The 25777-nt window shown below is 37.3% G+C and overlaps 1 protein-coding gene across 1 annotated transcript in view; it reads left to right on the top strand.

Moving 5' to 3' along the window:
* LOC128645331 (lactase/phlorizin hydrolase-like) overlaps nt 1-25525 on the top strand; it is a 107615-nt gene extending 82090 nt beyond the window's left edge. Inside the window, exons 8-10 of the mRNA XM_053698253.1 lie at nt 7808-8028; nt 16349-16585; nt 25196-25525. Of these exons, the coding sequence (XP_053554228.1) occupies nt 7808-8028; nt 16349-16585; nt 25196-25422 (685 nt within the window). The 3' untranslated portion in view covers nt 25423-25525. The remainder of the gene's footprint in view (nt 1-7807; nt 8029-16348; nt 16586-25195) is intronic.
* Nucleotides 25526-25777: the final 252 nt, after the last annotated feature.

Genomic DNA, 25777 nt, shown 5'->3' with positions numbered 1-25777 from the left:
ACTTATGTTATATTCCAAAGAAAAGTTTGTTTTAAGGTTTGCATGGTATGTTGGACTCTACATTATGTATGTTATGGCTAACGTTGACTCTATAGTTTGAAGTCCCCACATTTATGGCTAGGAGTGTCTTTTATGTATAGCCCCAGGTAACAAGATTGCAGTCTTTTCTGTTATGTAGTCCTTGAATGGACTGCACACAATGTTTTAACAGAGCATGTTATATTTAATACTATACGGTTATATTAATCTTCCCTGACTTATAGACAGCGATTGGTCCATGTTGAGGTCATGTTTATTGCTATCATCTGGCCACATTACCCCACTATCGGACAATGCAAGATCTTCATTCTATACCAGATTGGCCCTTAAATGACGAGTCATAACTCTGAGAGATGGGGAACATTTCTTTAGTTATTAAACCTCACTAATTCTCGCATGCATTATTTACTATATTTTGTATTATTCCCTCACAACCTGTTATCTTTGCATGCTTTATATATTCCTCTGTGCTACCGTACTTATGTGACTGTGTCAAAAGGTTTATATTGTACCTACTACTATCTAGTCCCTACTACAGTGCAGGAGGTTCCTTTGGACTGATGCCACAATATGAAAATCTGTTTTCTCAACGGGTCCATGGTGTCCTTATATTTATGCCAGGATTACTATTACTATCAGTTGAACCCTAGTCTGAGATATTACATTACTCTATATTTATATGCTATGGCTTGTTTTGACTCTTCTAAATACTGCTCTATATAATTTTACTCTGTGTTCTGGGAACCCTAGGTTGTTAAGTTTGATCATTTCTGTGAGTGCTATTAATGTGAGAGGGGCATGCTGTTTTTTTTTTTTATATACATATGCAACAGGATAGACTGTCTACCAGTTATGTTCACAAACACATGTAGTACACTATAACAGGATATATATAATATTTCCTACTCCTCTCTTGTTTCAGACAGTTGTCTTGATGCATCTGGGCCTCTTGTGAATTCTGCATGTGCATGACTGATAACCATGTACCTCAAAGAGCGTCAGTACATGCTTGATAATTATAGATTATCAGTAGTTAGTCTTATCTGTACTTAACTAATATTTGTCTGCTTAATAGGTACCTCCCTAGAGATTTGGTTATTGCTCAATATGCATGCTACTCCTTGTTTATCAGTCTTCCCAATTCCACCTTAGTTGAGATCAAAAAATATTTAGTTATGCACCAACAGGTTTCCCTCTCCCGCTCATATACGCCAAACAAATATCCAGAGTACTTACCAGGTTCATCTTCTCCCTCTTTATATCTGCTACATTTCATGTAGAGAAATCCATTATAGCTCCGCCCCCCCCTATACTGGGTCCTATTCCCATTTTTCTTTAACCCAAGCGGCTCTTGCCCGCTGTAATCATTTCCCTCTCTCACAATATTCTTGTTAGTTATATCCCTTCATCGACATAGATCTCTTGAATAATCCAAAACTATGTTATCACTCTGTGTGCACTTCAGTTTATAGGGAGTGGTCTCCTTGGCCTATCCCTTCACGAAACAGGGATATAACTCCGTCAACTTATATTCATAACACCCCTCATAACACCAAAAAGAGACCCCATATTCACTCCTGAGCAATTCCACCTCTATGCTCATCAGCAAATGAAGAACTATGTATGTGTAAAGTTCAAGATAATTATTACACCACTGTCTAAGACTTACTGTTCACCTTTTATGTTTGTAATTTCTATGCGCATACCCATGTGGAATTGTATCACTTTATTTTCTCTTGTTTGTCTCAATAAAAATATTTTTAAAAAAAAAAGATGCGCTGTAACTTACATTTTATCTGGCCATGCCATTCTAATAACCCCACATTCCAGCCCCCCACTTCAAAACTCATATTTGTGTTGAGCTAACAGCTTGAACTGTTCTCCAATTGGTGCTCTAGCTACAAAAAAGCGCTGTACGGCTGGAGTGCCGATTGGAGAACAGTTCAAACAGATGGCTCACAAAAAATAAGAGTTTGAAGTGGGTGGCTGTAGCGCAGGGTATTAGAATGCACGGCTAGATTAAAAAGTAAGTTACAGCACATTAGAAGTGATCCATTAAAGGGACACTCTCGGGAAAAATGCACATAGATTAATTACATCTTTGAATAGAAACATATTTGCAATATACTTGTATTATCAAAAATGCTTCTAGAAAAAGTTATCGCTGTTTTAGTGTTAATATTTTTCTATCCATGTGCATGTGAAGCATAGCTCCATATTTTCAGTGCACCAGCACTGGAGCTTGTATCATGTCAGCAATTAACAAATTGAGTCATTACCAGAGGGTACAAACACCTTAGGCTTTCTGAACAAGTTCTGTGTTTAAAATGCTGGTGCACAGTGCATCCTTAAATATACTGTTTTGAAACCGCTACAGCTTTTATAAGAAAATCATTTTTGCTAATACATGTATATAAAACTGAAATGCATCCATGTGGATTTCAATTTTGGCTGGAATGTCCCTTTAAATTCCCTGTAAAATATCACTTAGATTTCGGACCATGTAAAGTTTACCGTCACCGAACCAAGGCCTAGATTTGGAGTTTTGTTGGTAACGACCCGAAAAACTAACGCCGGCTTTTTTCTGGCCGCACCATAAAAATAACTCTGGTATTGAGAGTCCACATAAAGGCTGCGTTAGGCTCCAAAAAAGGAGCGTAGAGCATTTTTAACGCAGCTTCAACTCTCGATACCAGAGTTGCTTACGGACGCGGCCAGCCTCAAAAACGTGCTCGTGCACGATTCCCCCATAGGAAACAATGGGGCTGTTTGAGCTGAAAAAAAAACAAACACCTGCAAAAAAGCCGCGTTCAGCTCCTAACGCAGCCCCATTGTTTGCTATGCGGTAACCCTTCCTACGTCTGCACTTAACATGTACCCGAGTCTAAACACCCCTAACCTTACACTTATTAACCCCTAATCTGCTGCCCCCGCTATCGCTGACCCCTGCATATTATTATTAACCCCTAATCTTCCGCTCCGTAAACCGCCGCTACTTACATTATCCCTATGTACCCCTAATCTGCTGCCCCTAACACCGCCGACCCCTATATTATATTTATTAACCCCTAATCTGCCCCCCACAACGTCGCCTCCACCTACCTACACTTATTAACCCCTAATCTGCCGACCGGACCTGAGCGCTACTATAATAAAGTTATTAACCCCTAATCCGCCTCACTAACCCTATCATAAATAGTATTAACCCCTAATCTGCCCTCCCTAACATCGCCGACACCTAACTTCAATTATTAACCCCTAATCTGCCGACCGAATCTCGCCGCTATTCTAATAAATGTATTAACCCCTAAAGCTAAGTTTAACCCTAATACTAACACCCCCCTAAGTTAAATATAATTTAAATCTAACGAAATTAATTAACTCTTATTAAATAAATTATTCCTCTTTAAAGCTAAATACTTACCTGTAAAATAAATCCTAATATAGCTACAATATAAATTATAATTATATTATAGCTATTTTAGGATTTATATTTATTTTACAGGTAACTTTGTATTTATTTTAACCAGGTACAATAGCTATTAAATAGTTAAGAACTATTTAATAGCTAAAATAGTTAAAATAATTACAAATTTACCTGTAAAAGAAATCCTAACCTAAGTTACAAATAAACCTAACACTAGACTATCAATAAATTAATTAAATAAACTACCTACAATTACCTACAATTAACCTAACACTACACTATCAATAAATTAATTAAATACAATACCTACAAATAACTACAATTAAATCAACTAACTAAAGTACAAAAAATAAAAAAGAACTAAGTTACAAAAAATAAAAAAATATTTACAAACATAAGAAAAATATTACAACAATTTTAAACTAATTACACCTACTCTAAGCCCCCTAATAAAATAAGAAAGCCCCCCCAAATAAAAAAATGCCCTACCCTATTCTAAATTACTAAAGTTCAAAGCTCTTTTACCTTACCAGCCCTGAACAGGGCCCTTTGCGGGGCATGCCCCAAGAAATTCAGCTCTTTTGCCTGTAAAAAAAAACATACAATACCCCCCCCAACATTACAACCCACCACCCACATACCCCTAATCTAACCCAAACCCCCCTTAAATAAACCTAACACTAAGCCCCTGAAGATCATCCTACCTTGTCTTCACCATACCAGGTTCACCGATCGGTCCAGAAGAGCTCCTCCGATGTCCTGATCCAAGCCCAAGCGGGGGGCTGAAGAGGTCCATGATCCGGCTGAAGTCTTCATCCAAGCGGGCCAGAAGAGGTCTTCCATCCGATTGAAGTCATCATCCAAGCGGCATCCATCCGGAGCGAAGCGGCAGCATCCTGAAGACCTCCACCGCGGAACATCCATCCTGGCCGACGACTGAACGACGAATGACGGTTCCTTTAAATGATGTCATCCAAGATGGCGTCCCTCGAATTCCGATTGGCTGATAGGATTCTATCAGCCAATCGGAATTAAGGTAGGAATATTCTGATTGGCTGATGGAATCAGCCAATCAGAATCAAGTTCAATCCGATTGGCTGATCCAATCAGCCAATCAGATTGAGCTTGCATTCTATTGGCTGATCGGAACAGCCAATAGAATGCAAGCTCAATCTGATTGGCTGATCGGATCAGCCAATCGGATTGAACTTGATTCTGATTGGCTGATTCCATCAGCCAATCAGAATATTCCTACCTTAATTCCGATTGGCTGATAGAATCCTATCAGCCAATCGGAATTCGAGGGACGCCATCTTGGATGACGTCATTTAAAGGAACCGTCATTCGTCGTTCAGTCGTCGGCCAGGATGGATGTTCTGCGGTGGAGGTCTTCAGGATGCTGCCGCTTCGCTCCGGATGGATGCCGCTTGGATGAAGACTTCAATCGGATGGAAGACCTCTTCTGGCCCGCTTGGATGAAGACTTCAGCTGGATCATGGACCTCTTCAGCCCCCCGCTTGGGCTTGGATCAGGACATCGGAGGAGCTCTTCTGGACCGATCGGTGAACCTGGTATGGTGAAGACAAGGTAGGATGATCTTCAGGGGCTTAGTGTTAGGTTTATTTAAGGGGGGTTTGGGTTAGATTAGGGGTATGTGGGTGGTGGGTTGTAATGTTGGGGGGGGGGGTATTGTATGTTTTTTTTTTACAGGCAAAAGAGCTGAATTTCTTGGGACATGCCCCGCAAAGGGCCCTGTTCAGGGCTGGTAAGGTAAAAGAGCTTTGAACTTTAGTAATTTAGAATAGGGTAGGGCATTTTTTTATTTGGGGGGGCTTTGTTATTTTATTAGGGGGCTTAGAGTAGGTGTAATTAGTTTAAAATTGTTGTAATATTTTTCTTATGTTTGTAAATATTTTTTTATTTTTTGTAACTTAGTTCTTTTTTATTTTTTGTACTTTAGCTAGTTTATTTAATTGTATTTCTTTGTAGCAATTGTATTTAATTAATTTATTGATAGTGTAGTGTTAGGTTAATTGTAGGTAATTGTAGGTAGTTTATTTAATTAATTTATTGATAGTCTAGTGTTAGGTTTATTTGTAACTTAGGTTAGGATTTCTTTTACAGGTAAATTTGTAATTATTTTAACTATTTTAGCTATTAAATAGTTATTAACTATTTAATAGCTATTGTACCTGGTTAAAATAAATACAAAGTTACCTGTAAAATAAATATAAATCCTAAAATAGCTATAATATAATTATAATTTATATTGTAGCTATATTAGGATTTATTTTACAGGTAAGTATTTAGCTTTAAATTGGAATAATTTATTTAATAAGAGTTAATTAATTTCGTTAGATTTAAATTATATTTAACTTAGGGGGGTGTTAGTATTAGGGTTAGACTTAGCTTTAGGGGTTAATACATTTATTAGAATAGCGGCGAGATTCGGTCGGCAGATTAGGGGTTAATAATTGAAGTTAGGTGTCGGCGATGTTAGGGAGGGCAGATTAGGGGTTAATACTATTTATGATAGGGTTAGTGAGGCGGATTAGGGGTTAATAACTTTATTATAGTAGCGCTCAGGTCCGGTCGGCAGATTAGGGGTTAATAAGTGTAGGCAGGTGGAGGCGACGTTGTGGGGGGCAGATTAGGGGTTAATAAATATAATATAGGGGTCGGCGGTGTTAGGGGCAGCAGATTAGGGGTACATAAGGATAACGTAGGTGGCGGTCGGCAGATTAGGGGTTAAAAAAATTTTTCGAGTGTCGGCGATGTGGGGGGACCTCGGTTTAGGGGTACATAGGTAGTTTATGGGTGTTAGTGTACTTTAGAGTACAGTAGTTAAGAGCTTTAGAAACCGGCGTTAGCCCAGAAAGCTCTTAACTACTGACTTTTTTCCTGCGGCTGGAGTTTTGTCGTTAGATGTCTAACGCTCACTTCAGAAACGACTCTAAATACCGGAGTTAGAAAAATCCCATTGAAAAGATAGGATACACAATTTACGTAAGGGGATCTGCGGTATGGAAAAGTCGCGGCTGGAAAGTGAGCGTTAGACCCTATTTTGAGTGACTCCAAATACCGGCGGTAGCCTAAAACCAGCGTTAGGAGCCTCTAACGCTGGTTTTCACGGCTAACGCCAAACTCTATATCTAGGCCCAAGTGATTTATGCACAGTACATTTTAGGATCTAGTGCCGTAGTGAATTATTATTATCATTATTTATTTATAAAGCTCCCACAGTTTACACCGTGCTATACAAAGGTACATTACAATCATAAGGACTTACAATGAGACTTACAAGGCTATGTAATACATTACAAAATAAAAGATTAACCCCTTAACAACTGTGACATCCCATGTACGTTGCTGGTTGTTAAGGGCTTATCTGCTAATAATAGCGCGGGTCTTGCCGCAAGCATCAACACCACATTATTAGACCCTCCCTACTGCCGGCTTCCTAAAATAGTGGCAGCGAGACTGTGCTATTGAAAAAACAATCTCCATAGAAAGATATTAAGGGGTTGATGTAGCGCATTGGATTTTCCTTCTTTTGTGTAAACTACATTTGAAGAGCTTTATCTAAGTGTAGACTTTTTTTTCATAGGATCCTTTTATTTATTTATTTATATATATATATATATATATATATATATATATATATATTACCTCTCTTAGAAAGTTTATGGTATGCAGTACATATACCTTCTCTTCTTTGATTTATCCTGTAAGTAGCTTTGTAGTAATTTCTGGTGCAACTTAATAATGTTGTTCGCTGGGTTTTAAAGTTTCTGAAAGTTGCTTCTTCTGCAAAATTATTTCAGCTAACATTAATCTTTGAGACTAATATTCATGATCATTCTGTTTAATATTATTCCTGTTTTACTTTTCTTATTGTTATAAAAATAGGCATTGTTGTGTCCAGTGGGAAGTATAGAATTAGAATTAAGAATATTGACTACACTCCCAGAATAACTGCTTGCTGAATTTTAATATATGACCACTTGATTTGGTGAATGCGATTACTTGTTTTGAAATTCAGCAAGCAGTTATTCTGGGAGAGTAGTTAATATCCTGATTTCTAATTATATATTCTCCACAGGACACACCTATGTTTATTTCATGCTCACTTTTTGCTCCTCATACGCTTTACATATTTATTTTTTCCACATACCAATTTTTCTCTAAATATACTGTTTACTTAGTAGAATACAAAAAAAAATTATGGTGGGGTTCCACTATTTTACTCACACTACCATATATTGAGCTTTGTGTTTGTAGGGTGAACAAGGGTTACATCAATTAGGATACTAATTATTTGTACCCAATTTAATATTTTAGGGGTGTATATGTACTGTCTGATCGAACCTGGCTTGGATCAGGTTCCGTTTGGTTGAAAGTGACACCTTTTGGCTTTAGAAGGCTACTGAACTGGATAAAGGAAGAGTACAACAATCCTCCTATCTATGTAACCGAGAATGGTGTATCTGAACGTGGAACAAACCTAAAGGACGTCTGGAGAGAGTATTACTACAAGAACTATGTTAATGAAGCACTTAAAGGTAAGCTATGAGTAACCAATTACTCTATCACATCCTTTATGATGAAGTATAATCTACACAAAAATTATTAACATTCAGAGACAGAAAGGGAAAACGTGTAGTGATGGTATACTATCCCCTTTTAAAATCAGATCCGGAATGTTATTGATATTTTAGATGGAGTTTAATTCATCAGCTGTAACGAAGATGCATTATGATACTTTTTAATAAAGATATGAAATTCTAATATTCCATTTTCTGTGAGCTAATGGTTTGAATTGTTGTCCAATCAGCGTTCTCCCTATATGGCACTTTTGTTGTAGCTAGAGTGCTAATTCGACAAAAAAACAATAGCATTAAGAGTCCCTCATTCTCTTAATTTCTATTATTCATTTTATTTATTCTTTAGCTAGCTAAGCAGTCAAAAAAGCCTTTACAGCTAAAGAAATGACTGTGGCCTTCTGGGCTTCGCGTGGACCCACCTTATTGTGGTGAAAAAACAGATAAGTAGTGCTACTTAGCCCACTCTGATCTTAGCCCACCCTGACTCTACTGGATGTTATATCAAAGGGAGAACTAAGTGAGTGCGAACGCTGGTCTTTTGTGGTGGCGCTACGTGTTTGGTGAGTCAGCAGGAGTAATTTAGTGTGCCCCCAAGATAGCATTGAGATGGCCATGTGTTCCTCCATGTTCTTGCTATTGAGAAGGGACTACTCACTCCCACTGATCTTTCCAATGTAACCGGTAGACACACAGACATACAGTGGGTCTCCTGTGCTTGATCTTATGATCGCTAATATGTAGAAGCAGGGCTAAAATAAGAAGCCTGTGTAGACATTGCTAAAAACCGATCACCTTGGAAAGGTGTAAATTCACCTATCATCGTCGGTTCACTAATATTGGGTACATCAGATAAGTCTTTAGAGAACACATCGGAGGTGTCCATATCTAATTGAGGCATTAGTGGCATAGAGCTCAATAAAAGGTGCAAGTTCTGCTCCAAATTCTGAAAATGCTGGTCAATCAGTGATTGTACATTCCACTTCCAAATGCCCATCAACTTCATATTAGTTACTTTAAATTCAGCTCGTAACTTAAGTAGGTCATAGCAATCAACACCTGTAATCTTCTTCCTAATATAGGCAAATATGCAGTGTTTAGAAAGGTTTCACTGTTCTTTGGCAAGTATTGCAATGAGCTGGATACTGCCGGGAGGTGCAATTAGAGGCCGCCGCCTACTCCAAATACAGGCCTCAATTTAAGTCCTGGAATAAACTTTGGAACACATGCAGTAGAGCATGTCACAGTGTTCTTTACGTTTAATTCCATATTACAGGTGGAGCGCTATCAAAATTACAGCAAATTTTTTTGCGCAAAATTGCGGTAATTTACCCTCCCCATATTTGCTAAAACACAGGACAGAGAAATCTGACTGAAGTGTGACTCCATGATATTGGGCATGTGGCATTGGGATAATGATGTTATAATTAACATTATATATATATATATATATATATATATATACAGTATATATAAATATATATATATATATATATATATATATATATATATATATATATATATATATATATATACACACAGTTGTATGCAAACGTTTAGGCACCCCTGACAATTTCCATGATTTTAATTTATAAATAATTGAGTATTTGGATCAGCAATTTCATTTTGATCTATCAAATAACTGAAGGACACAGTAATATTTCAGTAGTGAAATGAGGTTTATCGGATTAACAGAAAATGTGCAATATGCATCCAAATGAAATTAGACAGGTGCATAAATTTGGGCAGAAATAGAAATATTGCATCAATATTTAGTAGAGCCTCCTTTAGTAGGAATAGCAGCCTCTAGATGCTTCCTATAGCCTGTAATGAGTGCCTGGATTCTGGATGAAGGTATTTTGGACCATTCCTCCTTGCAAAACATCTCCAGTTTAGTTAGGTTTAATGGTTGCCGAGCATTGACAGCCTGCTTCAAATCACCCCACAGATTTTCAATGATATTCAGGTCTGGGGACTGGGATGGCCATTCCAGAACATTGTACTTGTTCCTATGCATAAATGCCAGAGTAGATTTTGAGCAGTGTTTTGGTTCGTTGTCTTGTTGAAATATCCAGCCCCAGCGTAACTTCAACTTTGTGACTGATTCCTCAACATTATTCTCAAGTATCTGCTGATATTGAGCACTGGCCACACAGCCCCATGGCATGATGGAACATACACCAAATTTTACTGTGGGTAGCAAGTGTTTGTCTTGGAACGCTGTGTTCTTTTGCCGCCATGCATAACGCCCCTTGTTATGACTAAATAACTCAATCTTTGTTTCATCAGTCCACAGCACCTTCTTCCAAAATTAAGCTGGCTTGTCCAAATGTGTGTTTGCATACCTCAAGCGACTCTGTTTGTGTGTGTGTGGAAAAGGCTTCTTCTGCATCACTCTCCCATACAGCTTCTCCTTGTGCAAAGTGCGCTGAATTGTTAAATGATGCACAGTGACACCATCTGCAGCAAGATAATGTTGTAGGTCTTTGGAGGTGGTCTGTGGGCTGTTTTTGACCGTTCTCACCATCCTTTGCCTTTGCCTCTCCGATATTTTACTTCGCCTGCCACTTCTGGCCTTAACAAGAACTGTGCCTGTGGTCTTCCATTTCCTCACTATGTTCCTCACAATGGACACTGACAGCATAAATATCTGTGATAGCTTTTTGTAGCCTTCCCCTAAACCATAATGTTGAACAATCTTTGTTTTCAGGTCATTTGAGAGTTGTTTTGAGGCCCCCATGTTGCCATTCTTCAGAGGAGAGTCAAAGAGAACAACAACTTGCAATTGGCCACCTTAAATACTTTATCTCATGATTGGATGCACCTGTCTATGAAGTTCAAGGCTTAAGGGGCTCACAAAACCAATTGTGTGTTCCAATTAATCAGTGCTAGGTAGTTACAGGTATTTAAATCAACAAAATGACAAGGGTGCCCAAATTTATGCACCTGTCTAATTTCGTTTTGATGCATATTGCAAATTTTCTGTTAATCCAATAAAGCTCATTTCACTACTGAAATAGTACTGTGTCCTTCAGTTATTTGATAGATCAAAATGAAATTGCTGATCCAAACACCCAATTATTTATAAATGAAAATCATGGAAATTTGTCAGGGGTGCCTAAACTTATGCATACAACTGTGTGTATATATATATATATATATATATATATATATATATATATATATATATATACACACAATATAACCTTTTCCATTCAAACACCTTGTCTTATACCATACACCATTTAGCCCTTATAAAAAAATGGTATTAATATTTATATGAATACCTTTTAGCAGATAATGTATATGAGTCTATGGGGACGATTTACTAACTGTCGGACGGACATGATTTTTTTAACCCTTACACTTTACACTGTCTTCATTTACACAAACCCAACACACAGTAATTTAGTTTACACTTGAATAAACATGTTTACTTTCAACTTATAATGCAAACGCAAGTTATCGCGACCTGCGCTAACAATAGCTCGGCACTTATAATATAGCCCTTAATGTCTTATTTATTTATTTCTAATGACACGGTAAGTCCACGGATCATCATTAATTACTGTTGGGAATATCACTCCTGGCCAGCAGGAGGAAGCAAAGAGCACCACAGCAAAGCTGTTAAATATCACTCCCCTATTCTCATTCTCTTTGCCTGTAGTGCAAGGAGAAGGTGAAGTTTAGGTGTCTGATGAGAAGTTTTCTTCAATCAAGATTTTATTATTTTTTTAGCAGAGTAAGCTTACTCTGTTCTTTTCTGGGGTCTAGCCTAGTCCACATCAGTCTTTTCAGTAGGGCAGTGGTGGCTTTTGAGCACTTGAGAACTTGTGAGGTACAATCCTCACTGCGTTTTCTCAAGAATCTGCTGCCCTAACTAGAAAACCTGAGTAGGTTTACTCAGTTTTTCTCTCTTCACATGTCCATGTGAGGTGCTGCACCCTCTCAAACCAGGTGAGCTGTCCTGCTGCCGGACAGCACTTTCAGGTAAGTGCCATTTTAATTTTCTTTTGCAAGGTGATTGCTGGCACTTGTTACAGCTAAAAGCTGTCTTATTTAATATGGGACTTTATTAAACCTTCATATTTGGGGTTTCTTTTAGGCAGTTTGGGCATTGAGACTGTAAGGTGATTTATGGTGGGTCAGTGTGTTATAGTCGTTTTTATACTTTAACTTTTGGTCATGGAGGTTACTGTTGTAAGCCGTTTTTTTTGGCAGTTAGGGCTCTGAAACCGCTCTGTATTTGAAAATGAGCTGCAGGACAGGTAGGCACCTCAGTAAAGCTACTGAGGTGTATAGGTAGCCTATTTGGTTTGTTGCGCTAACACACATTTCTATTTAAAGACACAGTACACATTTATTTTTTATTTTTAAATAAAGAATTTTTACACTTTATCCTTATTTAATACATAAGATGGATCAAGAGGCTTTTCAAACCATTATCCCAGGCAAAGTTGCTGCTGGTCAGTTATGTTTTGATGCTCAGGTTCCTTTTTGTTCCTCATGCATTGAGAGAACTTTAAGTTATAGAGATAAAATATTTGACCATGAGCCACCATTATCCCAGGCAAATGCTTTTCAGGTGTCTCCTTATGCAGATATGCCGCAGCTTTCTCCTCAAGCGTCCCAACTTTTTCAGTCTCCACATACAGTTCCCTGTGTTTCCTCTTGCAGTCCTGTAGGATTTTTTCTACAAGACATTGCTTTCCAGGTATCCCTTGCGGTATCTGAGGCCTTGTCAGCTTTCCCCATGTTGCAGGGAAGGCGTAAAAGGAAATTTAAGGAAACAGTTAGTAAGGTTTCTGATCAAGTTCTGGCTATCCAGAGTGTCCCTTCCCATAAGCCTGAGGAAGAAGACATGTTGGTAGCATCTGAGGGGCAAATCTCAGACTCAGACAGTGTAATTCCGTCTTCTGAGGCTGAAGTGGTATCCTTCAGATTTAAGCTAGAACACCTTTGCTTATTACTTAAGGAGGTTTTGGCTACTTTGGACGACTCCGACACAACTATCATAGCCAATCCTAAAAAGTCTAGTAAATTGAACAAATACTTTGATGTTCCCTCCGCGGTGGAGGTTTTTCCGGTTCCTGACCGTGCTGCGGAGATTATTGCTCAAGAAAGAGAAAGACCTGGTATTCCCTTTTCTCCATCTCATATTTTTAAGAAGATGTTTCCTATAGCGGATTCTATCAAGTCGTGGCAGATGATTCCTAAGGGTAGAAGGAGCGATCTCCACTTTGGCCAAGATGACTACTATTCCCATATAGGATAGATGTTCTTTTAAAGATCTAATGGATACAAAATTGGAAGCTTTACTAAAAAGATGTATGTCCACCAGGGTCTACAATGGCAACCTGTGATGTGTATCACCACTGTTACCAGCGGTGCGGCTTACTGGTTTGATGCATTGTCTGAATCTCTTCAGACGGATACCCCTCTTGATGAGATCCAGGACAGGATTAAGGCTCTCAAGTTAGCCAATTCCTTCATTACAGAAGCAGGAGAGGGCGTCTGTAATTCTCATAGCCCCGGCATGGCATTGCAGGATTTGGTATGCAGACCTAGTGGAAATGTCATCCTTTCCACCTTGGAGACTGCCTCTGAGAAAGGACCTTCTACTTCAGGGTCCCTTCCTTCATTCAAATCTCGTTTCTCTGAAGCTGACTGCTTGGAGATTGAGTGCTTAGTTTTATCTAAGCGTGGATTTTCAGAGTCGGTCATTAAGACCTTGATTCAGGCTCGTAAGCCTGTGACTCACAGGATTTACCATAAGATCTGGCATAAATACTTGTATTGGTGTGAATCCAAAGGATACTCTTGGAGTAGAGTAAAGATTCCTAGGTTTTTGTCCTTTCTCCAGGATGGTCTGGAGAAGGGTTTGTCAGCAAGTACTCTAAAGGGTCAGATTTCGGCATTGTCTATTTTGTTACATAAGTGCTTGGTGGATGTGCCAGACGTGCAATCATTTTGTCAGGCCTTGGTTAGAATTCTGCCTGTGTTTAAACCTGTTACTCCTCCTTGGAGTCTTAACCTTGTTCTTAAAGTTTTACAACAGGCTCCATTTGAGCCTATGCATTCTTTAGCTATTAAGATGTTATCTTGGAGAGTTTTGTTTCTTGTTGCTATTTCCTCTGCTCGGAAAGTTTCTGAGCTTTACAGTATGATTCCCCTTATCTTATATTTCACTCTGATAAGGTGGTTCTGCGTTCTAAGTTGGGTTTCCTGCCCAAGGTTGTTTCGGTCAAGAATATTAATCAGGAAATCGTTGTACCTTCTTTGTGTCCTAATCCTTCTTACAAAGAACGCTTGTTGCATAATTTGGATGTTGTGCGAGCGCTAAAAATTTATTTGCAGGCGACTAAGGACTTTCGTCAGTCTTCTGCATTGTTTGTTTGCTTTTCCGGGAAACGTAAGGGTCAGAAAGCTACGGCTACTTCACTTTCCCTTTGGCTGAAGAGCGTTATTCGCTTGGCATATGAGACTGCTGGACAGCAACCTCCTGAGAAAATCACAGCTCATTCCACAAGGGCTGTTTCTTCTTCCTGGGCCTTCAAAAATTAAGCTTCTGTGGAACAGATTTTCAAGACAGCAACTTGGTCATCTTTGTACACTTTTTCCAAATTCTATAAATTTGATACTTTTGCTTTTGAGGCTTCTTTTGGGAGAAAGGTTCTTAAAGCAGTGGTGCCTTCTGTTTAGGTTCCTGTCTTGTCCCTCCCTTATCATCTGTGTCCTCTGAGTTGGGTATTGGTTCCCAACAGTAATTGATGATGATCCGTGGACTCACTGTGTCATTAAAAAGAAAACAAAATGTATTCTTACCTGATAAATTTATTTCTTTTTTGACACGGTGAGTCCACGGCCCGCCCTGTATTAAGACAGTTTCTTTTTATATAAACCTCAGGCACCTCTGAACCTTGTGTTACTTCCTTTCTCTCCTTTCCCTTTGGTCGAATGACTGGGGGATTGTGGGTAGGGGAGTGATATATAATAGCTTTGCTGTGGTGCTCTTTGCCTCCTCCTGCTGGCCAGGAGTGATATTCCCAACAGTAATTGATGATGATCCTGTGGACTCACCGTGTCAAGAAATAAATAAATGTATCAGGTAAGGATAAATTTCATTTTTATTGTACTTGTTACCTAACAACCACTTCTTGAAACTCACTAAATAAGAGACAAAAAGTTAGGAAAACTTTATGTACACGTATGTAAAATACTGGATGCACTCTTCCCTTTTCTTAAAATGTTATACCTCAGAAATGTTAGCAAATGTGTAAGTTATATTGAGTATTCCTGTATTTGTTTTCTCTTTACTGCACTTCTATAAATTATTTTATAGTTTAAAAAGGCAACAAACAAACCCCAGTTAATTTTTGCAATTTCAGTCTCAACAGCCCCCTTAAAGGGATATGAAACCCAAATTTGTCTTTCATGATTCAGATAGAGCATGCAATTTTAAAGGGACATTATACACTCATTTTTTCTTTGCATATATGTTTTGTACATGATCTATTTATATAGCCCATAAAGTTTCATTTTCAAATTTTTTTATATTTTTGCTTATTTTTAAATAACATTGCTCTGATTTGCAGACTCCTAACCAAGCCCCAAAGTTTTATGTGAACACTGTCAGCTACCTTCTCCAGCTTGCTCCTGTTTGTATAAAGGGTCTTTTCATATGCAAAAGAAGGGGGAGGGAGGAGTGTCTTATTTCTCACTTGCAATGGGCTTTCCAGCTAACTTTTCAACATAGCTAAACTGAGAGTTTCTAAGTAAGTTTTTAAACAGTTTTTTACTGGATTTTTATATCAGTATCTGTGCATCTTATTCTTTATAGTAGTGTCTATTACAAGCAGTTATTTGAAAATGAGTGTATACTGTCCCTTTAAGCAACCTTCTAGTTTACTCCTATTATCACTATCATAGCTCTATCCAGGGTGTTGAACCACAATTGGGCCACCTCCTAAGATTATATTCCTGCTTTTTCAAATAAAGATACAAAGAGAATGAAGAAAATGTGATAATAGGAGTAAATTAGAAAGTTGTTTAAAATTGCATGCCATATCTAAATCATGAAAGTTTAATGTTGACTTTACTGTCCCTTTACGCTTAGATCATTGTTAGGTTTATTAGACTCTGTCATTTCACACTGACAAGTCCTAAACATAACCACATTTACAGTAAACTAAACTATTTAGACAAAATTTATAAAAACAATAGTGTAGTTTAGACAGGAATCCATAATTAAATTAACATAAATTGTTTGTTTTCAAATTAGCTGTACATTATGATGGCGTGGACCTTCGGGGATATACAGCATGGTGTTTGATGGATAATTTTGAATGGGGAGCAGGATATGCTGAAAGGTTTGGTATGTTTTACACAAACTACACAGATCCAAGCTTGCCAAGAACTCCTAAGGAGTCTACAAAATATTACAGAACTCTCATTAAGTGCAATGGCTTTCCTGACCCAAGTAATGGATCACATCCTTGTCTAGAGCCGGAACCAGAAGGTAAGCTGTAATGAAGGAAACGACATTTTCTATACGTTGTATCTTCTGAGGGGACTTATACTAATTGTGTTCAACAACTTTGCTGTAGTTAAACATTTGCAAATATTTTTTAGTCCTCAAAAGCTAAACAGCGGATTTATTTAGAAAACATTCCTAGACTTAATGAGGAATGCCAATTTTTGTAATTGTGCGCACTCCCGATTATTTATGCTGTATTGCTGAACTTAAATACTGCTCAAATTATATCATAATGTGATGGTCAATGCACCACTCAAAAATTATGTAGGCCAGGTGTGACATGAAAGCTAATATATGTGGTGAGCAAGCAAGTTACCCAGGTCAACAAATTATCTTAAAAAAATATTTTCTAAAGGTTAAACTAAACCTGTTAACAATAATAGAACTAAATCTAGTTTGTAATAAATATTATGCTGTTTTTTGATATGCTTGAATTTTAACAACATTAAAGAAAGAAGACAAAAATATATATGTGTATATATATATATATTCTTCTCCCTTAACATAAAATGTTGTAATACTTTTTATGTCACAGCTTTAACAATAAGTGTCTTGTTAGTCTGTAGAACTATAATAACTGAATTTGTCTTTTTTAAGCAAATTATATTCTGAACAGATCCAAACTCCACATTTCATTAAAAGTAGGAACAATGTACCCTTTCAGATCAGTGATTATTCAGCTTGTCTTCCATAAATAACTGGCCTTTGGAAGATATAAAGTACAGCTTCACTATCTCATTTATAAATAATTAGCAAAATCAGAGTTAGATTATTATTATATTATATTTACAGTCAAAATGTAGAAGTCACAAGATCACTCAATATTGATATTTATAAGAAAAGTCATTTATTTCAAACAATTACTGGATATTTTAATAGACTAATAATAACTTTGGAATAAAAACATCAAATCAAAATATTGGATTTTATTTTTAAATTGTAGTTTATATACACCTAGATTACGAGTTTTGTGCGAAACGAACGCAACAAAAGTTGCGTTACTTCACCCTCCATAGCGCTGCCATTACGAGTTACTGAAAAGCCTCCTTGTGCGTGCGATATGGTGGCGTTAAGCTCCATACCGCACAAAAGCCAAGGGCTGCTTTGACGTGCTCTTGCACGCTTTCCCCCATAGACATCAATAGGGAGAGAGTGTACGAAAAAAAACTAACACCTGAAGTGCGGAATGGAGATCGCTGTAACGCAACCCTATTGATGTCTATGGGGAAAAAAAGTTAAGTTTAAGTCTAACACCCTAATATAAACCCCAAGTCTAAACACCCCTAATCTGCTGCCTCCGACATCACCGACACCTAAATAAAGTTATTAACCCCTAATCTGCTGCTCCCGACATCGGCGCCACTAATAAAAAATATTAACCCCTATTCCCCCACACTCAGACATCACCGCCATTATAATAAAGCTATTAACCCCTATTCCGCCGCTCCCCGACATCACCACCACTAAATAAAGTTATTAACCCCTAAACATCCGGCCCCCCACATCTCCACCACTAAATAAACCTATTAACCCCTAAACCGCCGGCCCCCCACATCTCCACCACTAAATAAACCTATTAACCCCTAAACCGCCGGCCCCCCATATCACAAAACATTAAATTAAACTATTAACCCCTAAACCTAACATTTTTTTTGGGGGGGCTTTTTTATTTTTATAGGGCTATTAGATTAGGTGTAATTGTTTTTATTTTTGATAATTTTGTTTTTTGTAATCTTAGTGTTTTTATTTTTCGTGATTTTAGTGTTAATTATTTTTGGTAAACTTTTTTGTAGGATTTGTTTTTTTTTAGTTGTAATTTAGAATTTTTAATTTTTCTCGTAGTGTGTTAGGTTTTTTTAAATTTGTAATTTAGATTTCTTTCATGTAATTAGCAAGAGTCCATGAGCTAGTGACGTATGAGATATACATTCCTACCAGGAGGGGCAAAGTTTCCCAAACCTCAAATGCCTATAAATACACCCCTCACCACACCCACAAATCAGTTTTACAAACTTTGCCTCCTATGGAGGTGGTGAGGTAAGTTTGTGCTAGATTCTACGTTGATATGCGCTCCGCAGCAGGTTGGAGCCCGGTTTTCCTCTCAGCGTGCAGTGAATGTCAGAGGGATGTGAGGAGAGTATTGCCTATTTGAATTCAATGATCTCCTTCTACGGGGTCCATTTCATAGGTTCTCTGTTATCGGTCGTAGAGATTCATCTCTTACCTCCCTTTTCAGATCGACGATATACTCTTATATATACCATTACCTCTACTGATTCTCGTTTCAGTACTGGTTTGGCTTTCTACTACTTGTAGATGAGTGTCCTGGGGTAAGTAAGTCTTATTTTCTGTGACACTCTAAGCTATGGTTGGGCACTTTTATATAAAGTTCTAAATATATGTGTTCAAACATTTATTTGCCTTGTCTCAGGATGTTCAACGTTCCTTATTTCAGACAGTCAGTTTCATATTTGGGATAATGCATATGAATTAATCAATTTTTTTCTTACCTTAAAATTTGACTTTTTCCCTGTGGGCTATTAGGCTCGCGGGGGCTGAAAATGCTTCATTTTATTGCGTCATTCTTGGCGCAGATTTTTTTGGCGCAAAATTTTTTTCTGTTTCCGGCGTCATACGTGTCGCCGGAAGTTGCGTCATTTTTTTGATGTTTTTTTGCGCCAAAAGTGTCGGCGTTCCGGATGTGGCGTCATTTTTGGCGCCAAAAGCATTTAGGCGCCAAATAATGTGGGTGTCTTTTTTGGCGCTAAAAAATATGGGCGTCACTAATGTCTCCACATTATTTAAGTCTCATTAATTATTGCTTCTGGTTGCTAGAAGCTTGTTCACTAGCATTTTTTCCCATTCCTGAAACTGTCATTTAAGGAATTTGATCAATTTTGCTTTATATGTTGTTTTTTTCTATTACATATTGCAAGATGTCTACGATTGACCCTGAGTCAGAAGCCACTTCTGGAAAAATGCTTAACTGAGTTTCAGTTCTACCAAAGCTAAGTTCATTTATTTTAAATGTTATAAATGTTTATCTTTAGCTATGGTTTGTAATAAGTTATTATGGTATACTTTTACATGCAGATTCCATTAGTATTTATGCTTTATACATTTCCATTCTTAAGTACAAGAAATGTTTAGAAGATTTATAAGAAATATTTTTTCTGATTAAGGCTTTGTCTGACTTCGTGCCTTCTAATACAATTTTTAGGTCTTTTCCACTTCTTTTTTAATTATTGAAGTTTCAAATGACCAACAACATACTGATTTATCCTTCTCTGATGATGTTTTTTTCTCTTTCAGAAATTCTCTTCATCAGATATTGACACTAACAAATCTACTTTATTATAAATTTTTTATTAAAATACATTTGTTCTTTGTTGAAGAGGTGTTGATTATTTTGGATATTAAGGTAACTAGTTCTTTAAGACTAGCTGACACTATTTCTGCCTTTTTATTCTTCTGTGATTTCAGAGGTTTTCTTTCCAATTCCCCATACTAGGGAATGGAATAGGCTGAGAATTCTCTTTTATTCCTTCTTCAAAGGTTTTAAACTATATTCTTTGCCAGCAGTTAAATTCAATTTGGAGGGTTCTCCAATTTATTGGAGCTATCTCTACTCCTACTAATTATGCTATTGTTTCTATAGCAAAATAATATTTATTTTCCTTTATATAGTTGTATCTTATTTATGGAAAATTATTTAGTTTCAGGTACTTTTCTTGGTCCTGTGATATTGCAATTGCTTCATTTTTTCTGTTTACTTTAAGATCAAGTATCAGATTATGATTTATTTTAGCATTGTTAAAGGGACAACATTTACTAGACTAGGTGCTGTTGCATTTGTCTTGTTGTTTTGCATTTTGCAAGTCCTCTGTTTTGACTGGTCCTTTAAACTGGACTATCATGCTAATGATTTCATTTGTGTCTTCATTTTATTGAATATATTCGCAAATGAGGGTTAATCTATGTCTTTAGCTATTTTAGCTAGAAGAATTTAGTGATTTTTAAAAAAAAAAAAAAAGAGAAAATCCATAATTCTTTTGTTCTAAGATAATCAATTATTTGTTTTATAATTGGATTCAATTCTTAACTGTTACTATAGGCTTCAAGATTGAGTTCTAAGACTAAAACTTTAAGCTTATACTAGTTTGGTTGTTCTTATTAAGGAACGAATTCCTGAGTTCTTTCCCAAGTAACATGTTTATAATTGGGGTTCAAATCAGCTCCCTAATATTGCGATGTACGTGCCGTATTCCAGCTTGGCTGGTAAGGGGCAGGTTAAGACTTCTTTGAAATTTATTTGGTTCTATTTTGTCCAAATTTCTTTGATTTTATTCCAGTAAGGCTAACACTTTCTTTAAGTGTGTTTCTGTCCTATATATTTTGGATACTGTTGAAGCATGGCTGGGCACCCATGGGGTTCAAGCACTGCTCAGACCTGGAATCTTCTGGGGTATTTCTCCCAGTTCCTTTTTTAGGAACTGGGTTTTGGAGTTTTATTCAAACTATTCTGCCTTTTTATGGTCACTGATAGCATTATTTGTTTTCATTAGATACAATAAATGCATATTTTTCATTTTTCTGTTTTCATTCAGATTATTTCCTGAGGATGCGGAATCTCATATGATTCACTTTGCTCTTCAGGACATAGTTAGAGGATCTTTTTTTCAAAAGTTCTTGATTCCTCACGTAAGGGTCACCTTTTTTAGGTTTCCAGATGGTTTATGTCACTGTCTTTGTCTCTATCGGACAAGGGACAATTTGTATTGGGTTCCGTCTGTCGGTACCTTTAGTCTCTATTATTTCCTTCAGTTGCTATATAAACATAGAAGTTTTAACAGCATTGGATTCAATTCCCTTTGCTCATTTTCAATGGAAAGATCCTTTCCAGCTTTTTATGAGTGTTGTTTCTTCAAGAACATGGTTGGAGGATCAATTAACCAATCAGTTTGTTGATTCCTCAGACAAGAGTAACCTTTTTTAGGTTTCCAGATAGATTCAGTGTCCATGACTCTGTCTCTGCCGGACAAGAGACGTCTGAATTTGGTTTCAGCTTATCAAAACCTTCAGTCTCAATCATTCCCTTCGGTAGCTTTATGCATGGAAATTCTAGGTTCTTATGACTGCTGCATTGGACGTGTTCCCCTTTGCTCATTTTCACATGCGACCTCTTCAGCTCTGTATGCTGAACCAGTGGTGCAAGGATTATACAAAGATATCTCATTTAATATCTTTAAAACCGATTGTTCGACACCCTCTGACGTGGTACAGACCACAGTCGTTTAGTTCAGGGGGCTTCTTTTGTTCTTCCAACCTGGACTGTGATCTCAACAGATGCAAGTCTGACAGGTTGGGGAGCTGTATGGGGGCTTCTAACAGCACAAGGGGTTTGGGAATCTCAGGAGGTGAGATTTCCAATCAACATTTTGGAACTCCGTGCAATTTTCAGAGCTCTTCAGTCGTGGCCTCTTCTAAAGAGAGAGTCGTTCATTTGTGTACAGACGGACAATGTCACAAATGTGGCATATGTCAATCATCAAGAGGGACTCACAGTCCTCTGGCTATAAAGGAAGTATCTCGAATACTTGTATGGGCGAAATCCAGCTCCTGTCTAATTTCTGCGGTTCATATCCCAGGTATAGACAATTGGGAAGCGGATTATCTCAGTCGCCAAATGCTACATCCGGGCGAATGGTCTCTTCACCCAGAGGTATTTCTTCAGATTGTTCAAATATGGGGACTTCCATAAATAGATCTGATGGCTTCTCATCTAAACAAGAAGCTTCCCAGGTATCTGTCCAGATCCAGGGATCCTCAGGCGGAAGCGGTGGATGCATTGTCACTTCCTTGGAAATATCATCCTGCTATATCTTTCCGCCTCTAGTTCTTCTTTCAAGAGTGATTTCCAAAATTCTAAAGGAGCGTTCGTTTATTCTGCTGGTGGCTCCAGCATGGCCTCACAGGTTTTGGTATGCGGATCTTGTCCGGATGGCTCCTTGCCATCCGTGGACTCTTCTGTTAAGTCCAGACCTTCTATCACAAGGTCCTTTTTTTCCATCAGAATCTCAAATCCTTAAATTGAAGGTATGGAGATTGAACGCTTGATTCTCAGTCATAGAGGTTTCTCTGACTCCGTAATTAATACTATGTTGCAGGCTCGTAAATCTGTATCTAGGATGATATATTATCGAGTCTGGAAGACTTGCATTTTTTGGTGTTTTTCTCATCTTTTTTCTTGGCATTCTTTTAGAATTCCTAGAATTTTACAGTTTCTTCAGGATGGTTTGGATAAGTTTTGTCTGCAAGTTCCTTAAAAGGACAAATCTTTGCTCTTTCTGTTCTTTTTCACAGAAAAGATTGCTAGTTTTCCTCATTTTTATTGTTTTGTACAAGCTTTGGTTCGTATAAAACTTGTTATTAAGTCAATCTCTCCTCCTTGGAGTTTGAATTTGGTTCTGGGGGCTCTTCAAGCTCCTCCGTTTGAACCTATGCATTCTCTGGACATTAAATTACTTTCTTGGAAAGTTTTGTTTCTTTTGGCCATCTCTTCTGCTAGAAGAGTTTCTGAATTATCTGCTCTTTCTTGTGAGTCTCCTTTTCTGATTTTTCATCAGGATAAGGCGGTGTTGCGAACTTCTTTTAAATTTTTACCTAAGGTTGTGAATTCTAACAACATTAGTAGAGAAATTGTAGTTCCTTCATTATGTCCTAATCCTAAGAATTCTAAGGAGAGATCATTGCATTCTTTGGATGTAGTTAGAGCTTTGAAATATTATGTTGAAGCTACTAAGAATTTCCGAAAGACTTCTAGTCTTTTTGTTATCTTTTCCAGTTCTAGGAAAGGTCAGAAGGCCTCTGCCATTTCTTTGGCATCTTGGTTGAAATCTTTAATTCATCATGCTTATGTCTAGTCGGGAAAAACTCTGCCTCAAAGGATTACAGCTCATTCTACTAGGTCAGTTTCTACTTCCTGGGCGTTTAGGAATGAAGCTTCGGTTGATCAGATTTGCAAAGCAGCAACTTGATCTTCTTTGCATATTTTTACTAAATTCTACCATTTTGTTATGTTTTCTTCTTCTGAAGCAGTTTTTGGTAGAAAAATACTTCAGGCAGCTGTTTCAGTTTGATTCTTCTGCTTATAATTTCAGTTTTTTTCATTATAAGATTTAAACTTTGTTTTGGGTGTGGATTATTTTCAGCGGAATTGGCTGTCTTTATTTTATCCCTCCCTCTCTAGTGACTCTTGCGTGGAAGATCCACATCTTGGGTAGTCATTATCCCATACGTCACTAGCTCATGGACTCTTGCTAATTACATGAAAGAAAACATAATTTATGTAAGAACTTACCTGATAAATTCATTTCTTTCATATTAGCAAGAGTCCATGAGGCCCACCCTTTTTTGTGGTGGTTATGATTTTTTTGTATAAAGCACAATTATTCCAATTCCTTATTTTTTATGCTTTCGCACTTTTGTCTTATCACCCCACTTCTTGGCTATTCGTTAAACTGATTTGTGGTTGTGGTGAGGGGTGTATTTATAGGCATTTGAGGTTTGGGAAACTTTGCCCCTCCTGGTAGGAATGTATATCCCATACGTCACTAGCTCATGGACTCTTGCTAATATGAAAGAAATGAATTTATCAGGTAAGTTCTTACATAAATTATGTTATTTTAATTGGTATTTTTTTTATTTTATTAGAATAGTAAGGTTAGGTTAATTTATAGTATAATGTTAGGTTTATATTTATTTCACAGGTAAGTATTTATTTAAATATAGTTATATTGTAATTTTAATTTAAAGTTAGGGGGTGTTAGTTTTATGGGTTAATAGTTTAATTTAGTGTTTTGCGATGTGAGGGGCCAGCGGTTTAGGGGTTATTAGGTTTATTTAGTGGCGGAGATGTGGGAGGCCGGAGGTTTAGGGGTTAATAACTTTATTTAGTGGTGGCGATGTCGGGGAGCGGTGGAATAGGACTTAATATATTTAAATAGTGTTAGAGATGTGGGTGGGCGGTAGATTAGGGGTTAATAGGTTAATTTAATACTCGCACTGTGAATGGGCGGCAGATTAGGGGTTAATAGGTTTAATATAGTGCTTGCGATGTGGGAGCGTGGCGGTTTAGGGGTTAATAGGTAGTTTATGGGTGTTCGTGTACTTTGTAACAGTTTAGTTATGAGTTTTGTGAAACATTTTTCTTACACAAAATCCATAACTAATGCTCTCAGATGGCGGTATGGATCGTGTCGGTATACGGTGTGGCGCAAGCTTTTTAGCCCCACCGCACAACCTGTAATACCGGCGCTATGGAAATCCCATGCAGAAACTTCATTTATTTGAGTACGGGATTGGAGTTGCGTTACAAGCTAAAATACTTGCGTTACAGCTATACCGACACAACTCATAATATGCGTTCCTGGCCATTACGCTGAAATTGCCATTTTTCAGCCTTAAAAGCCGCATTGCAAAACTCGTAATCTAGGTGATAGTGAATAAATCTAAATATTTGCATAAATTTAATGATCTATTTTGCAATACATTTCATAGGTATTATTTATAAATGCTATTTTCTTCCACTAGGTACAACCATGTCTACAACCAGCCATATACATCTTACTTCTAAATTCCCAGAAGATAATGAAGATGGAGTGGTTTACTTTCTTGGTTTGGAAATATCACCATCAAATGCAAAGATAGCTCTATATGTGGAATTTGCACTTTTAATTGCTGCAGTTTTGGGAATTGTCGTCTTTGTTATTATTTATGTCAAGAAGGTTAAAAAATTAAAGAAAACTAATGTATTTTAAAATGTTACCTGCAACAATCTGAACAGAATGCACAATTGTAATTTGTTTGCTTTTTAATATTCTCTAATTAAAATAAAAATTGCTTTAAAACTAATGCATAAGACATTCAGTTTCACATAGTGATTACTTGAATAGAATCAGATCTCTGGTTAATTTTTATAAATCTGCCCCAAATGCCCCCAAAATACTGTCTAGTATAGTTTATAAAAAAATAAAGATGGCAGCATCTTGATTTTTAATACATTTGCTGCACTAGGCAGTATTTTGGTGCTAAAATCGGTGGGAGTGGGGTGTTAGAAACAATCGGCACTGAAAAGTGCCTTTACATTGCAGTCAATGAGAACTGTGTGTTCCC

The sequence above is a fragment of the Bombina bombina genome, chromosome 1, assembly GCF_027579735.1.
Source record: "Bombina bombina isolate aBomBom1 chromosome 1, aBomBom1.pri, whole genome shotgun sequence".
NCBI lineage: Eukaryota > Metazoa > Chordata > Amphibia > Anura > Bombinatoridae > Bombina > Bombina bombina.
This window is presented reverse-complemented; position numbering and strand designations above follow the sequence as displayed.